The sequence below is a fragment of the Ranitomeya imitator genome, chromosome 10 (genome assembly GCF_032444005.1).
Source record: "Ranitomeya imitator isolate aRanImi1 chromosome 10, aRanImi1.pri, whole genome shotgun sequence".
NCBI lineage: Eukaryota > Metazoa > Chordata > Amphibia > Anura > Dendrobatidae > Ranitomeya > Ranitomeya imitator.
Genome location: NC_091291.1, coordinates 24,306,608 through 24,316,146, shown reverse-complemented (window position 1 = coordinate 24,316,146; position 9,539 = coordinate 24,306,608). Strand labels below are relative to the sequence as shown.

The following is a 9,539-nucleotide window of genomic DNA, read 5'->3' as shown; positions in this document are numbered from 1 at the left end:
GTTGTATTGATTTATTCTTCTTTATATTTTGTTAACATTTGTTAAGGAAATCTTGGATTATAACTTATTAGATCAGTTCAAGCTAAATTTTCAAAAAGGAGGAGGAGGTTTAACTTATAAGAAATTTGGAAATTTCGATTTAAAAGAGTAAAGAAAAATAGTCAAGAGACAAAGAGTAAAAGAACAGAGGCAAAAAAGTGACATACTTTGATTTTTGTATATTTTCCAGCCAAGCTAAGTTAAAGAATATTATATATTATTATATACTACTAATATTATATTATATATTATATACTACTCTTTAAATAGCTTTGGCCTCATTCTTCCAAGAATCCCTAAAAAAAAAACTATTAGAAAAACAATTTCAGAAGTAGAAAACACACAACGGCCGGATTCAGGATGAGTTTGTGGACACTTTTGCTGCCACTGGTGCAGACGGTTTTAACGTCCACTGTTAAACCGCCCAAGGCTGCAGTGTTGCTGCCGAGATCACAGATGGATTTTGTTGCACATCCCCGAATGGCTGTTGAAGATGAGGCGCTTCCTACGCAAATGAAAGCGATAAAAGGTTTTACACACAAAGCATCGTGAATGGCTATTTTTAATATTTGTCTGATTTACAATTTTTCAAATTTAGTTTATGTAACGTATATTTTGCAAATTATATTATTCATATTTTATCCGACACTCCGACCTATTAAATATTACAGTCTCAAAATAAAATATATTTTTTCCAGTGGTCTCACTACTGTTCAACCTCAACGTCAATAAGCAGAATGAAAATGATATGTCAATGCCTCTTACAGGTATAGCAATAGTTAAGGGAGTATACCCTAGTAAAGAGGTAGTCCACCAAATTAACATTGATGACCTAGCCTTAGAATAGGTCATCAATGTCTGATCGGTGGGAGTGCGACATCCGGCTTCATGCCGATCAGCTGTTCTTGGTGCAAGTGTTGGCTGGAAGTGCTCAGTCACGGAACGGCTCCATCTACTGATAGTGGCCACGGCTGGGTACTGCACATCCACCCCTTTCGATTTGAATAGAGGGCTTGTGGTTACTCTCAGTAGATGGTGCAAATCCATAACTGAGCACTTCTGGCCACTGCCGGCACCTAGAACAAATGTTCAATGGGCGAGCCTGGTGTTGCACCCCCACCGATCAGACATTGATGACCTATCCTAAAGATAGGTCATCAATGTAAAAGTAGTGGACAACCTCTTTACCTCTTTATATGAAAAGGCGCATTACACAGATTGTATATACAGTATCGACGCAACAAAAACGAATCAAAAATAAATGCTAGAAATGTAATTATTGAATTTTTTCTAAATGGGGACAGTAAATCATTTTCCTGGTCTATAATGGGCACGTTGGAGAATTATTTTGTTCTCACTAGTCCAATGATGATAAAATATGAAGAAGACCCATCGGTACTTATCCTTAGTTCCCTTTAAAGTGAATTTAAAAAAGAATAGGTTTTAGTACCTGAAATCTTTGTTGATTGGAGAAGACACATATTCTCATCTCCGGTGCATTGTATAGTATCCGGCGTGTGACACCAGGTGGAGTCAGCGGATATACAGGATCGGCAGACTAGTTCATTGGAGTTGGTGCTTTTTGATGGCACTAAAGAAATAAAAGGGAAAAGTTGAAAGTAGACTTATTTATCCATTACATTTATGCCATCATGTTTTTCATGTATATACTTATGAAGAATTTTTGACCTCCTTCGAAAAGTTGTCCTTTTACTATACATAGATATATCCTTTCTTGTCTTTGCTCCTGGCTCAACATGTGTGGCACAAGATGAGCAGCTTGAAAAAAAAATCATGATTTTGTGATACTCTGCCATGAGGTGTCTATGCTATGTGTGCCTATATTCGGCCTTCAATGGATGTGATGTGGATTGAATCATGTCAAGAGTTTTGCTAACATGTTTCACTATTGAATCAATTTTGTTTTTGTTTTTTTAAAAAATGGAATCCTTAATTATCTGAAGAAAAGGTAAGAGTGAACACATCTGTGGGAACATTACAAGTCCGGACTGCTCATTGAACATCGAGCTTCCATGAAACGCACAGATTGCCAATCCTGAGCTCTGTTCGAATCTCGGCATCTCTGTCCTCTGAGCCACAACAGGTTCTGTCGCTCTTCAGGGGCTGATTACCTTTTGCTTTGTCCATTCCTTTTGGACAGTAGGTGTTTTTCATTTGTTATATAATCTATCCTATCTCATTTCAGGTGCTACTATTTAAATCTTCCCCTTGCTGGTCTTCTCTGCTGGTGATAGTCTTTAGCGGAGTACTAGAGTCAGTGGATGATTTCCTTTTGCAAATTAGGGGTTTGAATAGAAAAAAAATCAGAAATTGCTGACTTACATTCTGGAAGATCAGGAGTACAGTTATCAGTGTCGCAACATGAAGCGGCCATCCTTAATTGTAGCTGTGATGTGCTTATGCTGCCCTTAATGCTACACTGAGATGGCGGTGAGCATACTCTGAGTAAAGTTTGGGTCTTTAGTCCACCTAAAGGAAAACATAACAAAGATTATCGTTTTCTACATTTTTAAAAAATAATATCAACCATACAGGCGATTGGATCTATTGTTCAAAAAGGTTTCTTTGAAGAGTAATTGTATATTTTCAGAATACGCTGTCCAATGCATGTGCATACAATTTTTATCCATTATAGGACTTGTTTCTGGTGTTTTCACCGGTTTCGCCATCCATGCTCCATTTCTTAATTTGCAATTGACTCTGAGACTGGCTACTATGGTGTCTCCCATACACAGCTACAAAGCACAGTGATACACATACACAAACCTGCTCTTCATTATTTGACTAGTACACAGGCAGAAGCATAAGCATGGAAGACTTTATTCAGCAGTACTGAGCAGTGCAGCTGTGCATCCAGCTCTAGAGTGAATTAAAAGACTTATTAGAAAGCTCAGGACAATCTTTCTGCTACTCCTTCTCATCACCATAGAGTATAGTACACAAAGGTTTACAAAGAAATGATAATGACCCATTGCAAGAGTTCTAACTTGCCTCTCCCTCCACCTCCATTCTCACCCCCAAGAAAAACAAACAAAAAAAATAGTGGAATAAGATGAGTTACAGCACAGAGGTGACAGAAAGTTAAAATGGCATAGCTGACAACTTTTAAAGTCAGGGAGAAGGACAAGTTTTGCAGCACATTCACAGTAATTTTGCCCCTTCTAAAGTCACCCCCTCCAAATTTTTAACATACAGTAAGATGCCCCCAAAATGTCCCCTATAAATGGTATGAAATTCTCATAGTGAATTCCCTTACACAGCTTTTTTCCATAGTATACAAAATAGTATACCCCAACAGTCACACTCCCACACAGTATGGTGTCACAAATCCCCCCACAGTAGGATGCCACCACAGTTGCCCCTAAAGCTATGATGTCCCCAGTCATTCACAACAGTATGATGTGCCCACATCACCTATGAATCTCCCTACAATATGAAGCTACCACCGTTCCCCCACACTGCAAAAATAGCCCCATAGTATGATGCCCCTACACAATATCATGCCACAACAGTATATATCACACAGAGAATGATTCCCCTACAGGTCCTCCAACAATACAGTGCCCCTACACAGTATTATGCACACACAGTTCCCCTGCACACAGTATGATGCCCCAACAAGTCCCACACAGTGCTATGAACCCACAGCCCCACAAAATATGATGCTCTCCACACCTGACTTTCCAGGTCATTTCGAAAATGCTAATTCCAATCTGATATGTTTTTGCTATTATTAATTTGGCTGCTTAAAATAGAACGCAACTCTATTTTTTTAACATAAGGGGAGCAAAGCAGAGCTGACAGTGCTGTGAGAGAAGAGCTGCAAGGGGTCTTTATAATGGCACATGCTTTGCTCTGCTTTTCTACACTGTACTAACCAGAAGCTAGATCTGTTTGACTTTGCTTTACATGAGTCTTATCATACAACACAGGGAAAGTAGGATCTGACCTTCTCTGGGAGTGTTTCCTTTTATTTCCTGCAGGAAAGTTCCTGCAGGGGTACTGAAAAAAGGTCCAGATTCCAGATCCAAGTAGAGATGAAATTGTGAATTCATTGGTAATCCATTAAAAAGATATACATGTTTGAAAAATAAAAAATTAAGGTGAAAACCTTTGTGAAACCTTCGCTTCTTAAATGCCAAACATTCCTAATCCTGGTAAGTTCATATGACATTTTGATTGTCTTTTATTCCATTTTTTGGATGAGTTGTGCTGACCAAAATAGCAATTATGGTGTTTTGAATTATTTTTTTTATGGCGTTGACTATATGGTTTAAATAATTTTTGTATTTTGATAGTTTGGACCTTAAGTTCACACTGGGCATTTTTGCAGTGTGTTTTCCTTTTTTTTCTTGCGTTTTTCTTGGTGTTTTTTGCAGCGGCTTTGGTGTGCTAGATTTGTCTCTTGCTCATGCTGATAAAGTTTATCATTGAAAAAAGTCCTATTGTTGTTTTTTTTTCAGCGTTTTTACACCACCCATTCATTTCAATGGGTGAAAAACACAAAAAATGCTGAAAGAAGTGACATGCTCTATTGTCCAAAAAAACATGCAAAGCACAAAATACTGACAAAAAAAAGTGTGTGCATGAGATTTCTAGAGTCTCATAGGCTTTGCTGCTACCGTAAAAAGCAGCAGAAAATGATCATAAAAAATGCAGCAAAAACGCCCAGTGTGAACTTAGCCTTACTTTTACAGTTGATTTGAATGTTTATTTTTCATTCTTTTGAAACCTTTTTTTTTATCTTTATTCTTTCTATTCCATTCCCCTTAGGGAATAAAGCTGGCTCTGACCTCTGGTGTTAGAGGCGCTTGTATAACTCAGCCGGTATATGCCCAGTTTTGAAGCTCACATCATGGTGGAGGAATTTTTTTTTTTACCTTATATTTTGTTGTTCCCTTTATCTATTTTTTAGTGATGAAAGGGGTTAGGATTCTGATTTGTGGCATGCTTGCCAATACGGTGTTTATTAACCATTTCTCGCGATTGCACAATCCGTTCACGTCATTATTGATGTTTGACCAGAGATGAGGATCCTCAGGAGAAACCGGCTTAGCAACATCCCTGCTAATAGAGCTGTAGCAGGGGGATTTGAGTGTTTGCAATGCTTATTTGAGTGTTTACTTGCCATGAACAAAGTGATCACAGCAAGTACAGAGTTAAGGTACCGTTACACTAAACGACTTACCAACGATCACGACCAGCGATCACGACCAGCGATACGACCTGGCCGTGATCGTTGGTAAGTCGTTGTGTGGTCGCTGGGGAGCTGTCGCACAGACAGCTCTCTCCAGCGACCAACGATCAGGGGAACGACTTCGGCTGATTGGAACCTGTGGTCAGGGATGGACATTGTTCCCCACTGCTCTACCGCACACCTCCTTGAGTGATTTATCCTCTACCCGTCACTCAGATAAGTGAGAGTTTTCTAGTATGTCTCCTGATGAACCGACCTCGGGGAAACGCGTCGAGTTGAACATACTGAGATATGTATACTTATATGCACACATTTAGATATGTATACTTTTACGCATTTTCTATGCTAATTGGGGATTTGTCTTTTTTTTTGTGCTAGGTGTTATGGTTTACCTTTATTGGTGACTGTACGTGCGGCCTGTTTTTTGTATTTTTCCGGTTTAGTTGCCATCTGGCAGTGTTAGGGCGAATTAGGGCCAGACGACGGGAGCGGGGGCGCCATTTGCGCAGGATTATAGGGTGCCAACCCCCGCAGACAGGTAGTATGCATCTAGGTACAGTCTAATCCCACAAAAAGGCTATTAGCCATATGGGGATATGTGCAATTGTGTACTGAATGTGCGCTATTACTGACTTATTATAGCACAAGCGCACTTTATTTATTCTCTCTGCTGCTCCAATTGCATAGTACATTGGTTTATTCAATTCTTTTTCTTTGTCTGTTTGTATGGTCTGCTGTGTGTCTATTTACCTCACCTTTATAGGGTGAGTCAGGGTAAGCCTACGTTGAGCGGGGGCGCCATTGTGCAGGATTTATAGGGTGCCAACCTCCGCAGCAAGGTAGGGTATAGATAGTGATATATTAGGATCTGAGTGCACCCTGTATCTTTTTGTCAGCCTACAGTAGACGTTTTTAGGTCATGAGTGTTGTCATTTTTTATCTGCATTAATAGTAAAAGTTATGTTTTATTGTGTATTATATTCATCAGTTTATTTGGTGCTTTAGTCCGTGAATTACTTTTGTTCTTTTTGGGCACTTGCATTTATATAGTTTTTCTGTGATATTTTTAACGACTTCGGCATCGTTGAAACTGTCTTCAACGATGCCGAAGTCCCCGGGTAACCAGGGTAACCAGGGTAAACATTGGGTTACTAAGTGCAGGGCCGCGCTTAGTAACCCGATATTTACCCTGGTTACCATTGTAAAAGTTAAAAAAAAAACACTACATACTCACATTCCGATGTCTGTCACATCCCCCGCCGTCAGCTTCCCGCACTGACTGTGTCAGCGCCGGCCGTAAAGCAGAGCACAGCAGTGACATCACTGCTTTGCTCTGCATTACGGCCGGCGCTCACAGGAAGGGAAGCTGACGGCGGGGGATGTGACAGACATCGGAATGTGAGTATGTAGTCTTTTTTTTTTAACTTTTACAATGGTAACCAGGGTAAATCTTGGGTTACTAAGCGCGGCCCTGCGCTTAGTAACCCGATATTTACCCTGGTTACAAGTAAACACATCGCTGGATCGGCGTCACACACGCCGATCCAGCAATGACAGCGGGTGATCAGCGACCAAAAAAGGTCCTGATCATTCCCAACGACCAACGATCTCCCAGCAGGGGCCTGATCGTTGGTCGCTGTCACACATAAAGGAGATCGTTAGCGAGATCGTTGCTACGTCACAAAAAGCGTTAACGATATCGTTATGTGTGAAGGTACCTTTACCAGAAGGAGATCTTTCCCTTTTAGAACACCATCAGCTCCCCGCAGGGGTCCGATGATAGCTAGAACTAAGAACGACCTTGGAGTCTGCAGTAGCTCAAAACCTAATGGACCTTGGCTCGTGCATATGACCGTATGTTCTCCATCTGAGAAAATCATTAGGTTAATCCCACTCTTGTAAGATTTGATCAGAGTGTAATGTGAGATTTTCTTCGATGTGGAGAACGAAAAAAAAAAAAAATATCCCTCTTCTCCATTCAGTGTTTCAATGAAAATCAAACGGCACTTGGACGGTAGCCGACTACAGTTTGATTTTCTCCACGGACCCATCGATATGAATGGGTGAGTGCCATCCAATTATCGAAGTCAATTCATGCATGGCTTGATTTTTTTTCTTCAGACTCGGTCCAAAGAAGAAAAATTGGACGCGTGCGCTGCCTCATAGAATGTGAGTGCAATCCGTCAAAACGATGGCTAGCACTTATCCGATTTTTTTGGTTGTGTGCACCAGCGCTTATGCCGATAGGTTAGGAAATTCTCTATATTGCATATTTAGCACAGAATATTAAAGAGGATGGACAGGTATCCAGCTCAGTGAACTGTGAACAATCTTTATTACGAGCAACCGCGCATCATTCGTCATGATTAAGGATATGAGGTCACTAGAAACGCGTTGATGCCGCCTGTCACGTGAAGAAGCCTTGCTTTTTCCTCCAACTTCTATCAAGCTGAATCAAGATTGCTCACAGTTCGTTGAGTTGGATCCCTGTCCTTTCTCATTGATTACTTCCACGCTTTGACATGGCGATCTCCAGCCTCTGAAAAAGAGGGATATGTCATATGGTGAGCTGGATTTATTTTATTTAGGACAGAATATTACCAAAGCAACCAATGCAATTAGGAGATCTTGCGTTTAAGTCCCCATGTAGGACACTTCTAAGTGTTGAAAAAAAGAGTTAAAAAAATTGAAAATTTTCATGTTCCGAATTATTTATTTGTTGTTACGGGTCATACTAATATACCCATACAGAGCAGGTGCTATTTTCTCACTGAGCGCCAGATTACTACATTTTGTTTATTAATATAAGTTTATTGTCTAAAATTTTACCACAAATAGGTGAATTTATACATGTATGTAAACTTGCTCTTTTCCCTTACAGTTAGGGGTTTATTTTCTTTCCTCATCTTATCCCCTCCCCTTCCTCCCCTTCCTTTCCTGTTTTCTTTACCTTCCCAGTTAAAGGTAAAAGTCTAATAAAAACTATTGGAACAAAAAAAAATTGAAAAATACACTTTTTTGGAAAAAGAAGTTATTTATTTTAACTAAAAAACACTTAAAAAATTCAAAATCTTGTATCACTGTATATGTAATGATCAGTACAATAAAAAAATTCTTATTTTACATTGCTAAGAGAAAATCACAAAAAAATGAAAAATTTAAGCATATTCAATTTCACTAAAAATGAAATAACAAATGATTGTAAAGTCGTATGAACCACAAAACGGTGCAAATAATAAATACAGGTTTTTACGAAAAAAATTACAAAAACATTATGAAATCTGCTCTTAAAAATATTGTAGAATGTGCGCATTCACTTATTAAAAACGGTGAGAAATTGAGTGTTAGGGAAATGAACTTTAGACATAATTATGTAAGAAACGCCAATAAATGGAGTAAATCCTATCACTCACCAACAGTGGATTCAGAATATTGAGATGAACATACGTCGCCTGATGGACAAATCACGCTACTGCCCGAGCATGAGGAGGATGCGGACATGCACTGAGTACACACGAGCGCGTCACCTAAAGAGAAAAGCGCGTCGGTCAGTGGATTAATCATAAATGACATTCTGGTCTCCAACCTACCTGAGATCAGCGACATCCGAGAAAAATCTTCAATCACGTACTCAACAAATAAAGAATAAAGATATGTTCTTCGCATTACAATGTTTCAGAAAACGTACTTGATGCTGCGAGGGTCAAGAATAAGCCGAGGATTCCAATCAGGGAGATCATCGTTCTGCTCTTTGTAGACCGGTGCTATCAAGAAATGAAAATCTTTTATCAAACAAATTAATTTATTAATGTTTTATTGGGCGGGGGGAAGAGGAGAAACATATTAAACCAACGGAAATGGAAAACTGGCTTACTAAGAATCGAAAGTTAGAGTCTGCACTCCCCACCCTTTCCTATCCCTTGTTTGGCCTCGTCGGGTCTTTTTTCAAGCATGTAAACTATGTAATATGCAAACTATATAATCCTCCTTTCTGTCTTTAACCCTTGGTGACAATGCAAATGTGTCTTCAAAGTAAAAGCTTACAGTTATATGAAAAAGTTTGAGCACCCTTATTAATCTTAAGCTTAATGTTTTATAAAAATTGTTTTTTTTGCATAAGATATTTCAGTTTCATATATCTAATAACTGTTGGACACAGTAATGTTTCTGCCTTGAAATGAGGCTTATTGTACTAACAGAAAATGTGCAATCTGCATTCAAACAAAATTTGACAGGTGCATAAGTATGGGCACCCTTATCATTTTCTTGTTTTAAATACTCC

The 9,539-nt window shown here is 39.2% G+C and overlaps 1 protein-coding gene across 1 annotated transcript; it reads right to left on the bottom strand.

Moving 5' to 3' along the window:
• Positions 1-206: 206 nt before the first annotated feature.
• On the bottom strand, positions 207-9,149 carry LOC138651321 (phospholipase A2 inhibitor 25 kDa subunit-like). The gene is made up of 6 exons (XM_069741420.1): positions 9,132-9,149; positions 8,946-9,021; positions 8,671-8,784; positions 2,383-2,529; positions 1,490-1,630; positions 207-544 (listed from the first exon to the last, which is right to left on the bottom strand). Exons 2-6 carry the CDS (start codon positions 8,995-8,997, stop codon positions 351-353), a joined length of 648 nt encoding a protein of 215 aa, XP_069597521.1. The 5' UTR covers positions 8,998-9,021; positions 9,132-9,149; the 3' UTR covers positions 207-350.
• Between the last annotated feature and the right edge of the window lie 390 nt (positions 9,150-9,539).

Coding starts and splice junctions, on each gene's coding strand:
- LOC138651321 (XM_069741420.1), bottom strand. CDS start 8,997: ATGATCTCCCTGATTGGAATCCTCGGCTTATTCTTGACCCTCGCAGCA. Junction 1,631..2,382: donor TACTCCTGATCTTCCAGAAT/GTAAGTCAGCAA, acceptor TTATTTCTTTAG/TGCCATCAAAAAGCACCAAC. Junction 545..1,489: donor CCAATCAACAAAGATTTCAG/GTACTAAAACCT, acceptor TCATTTGCGTAG/GAAGCGCCTCATCTTCAACA.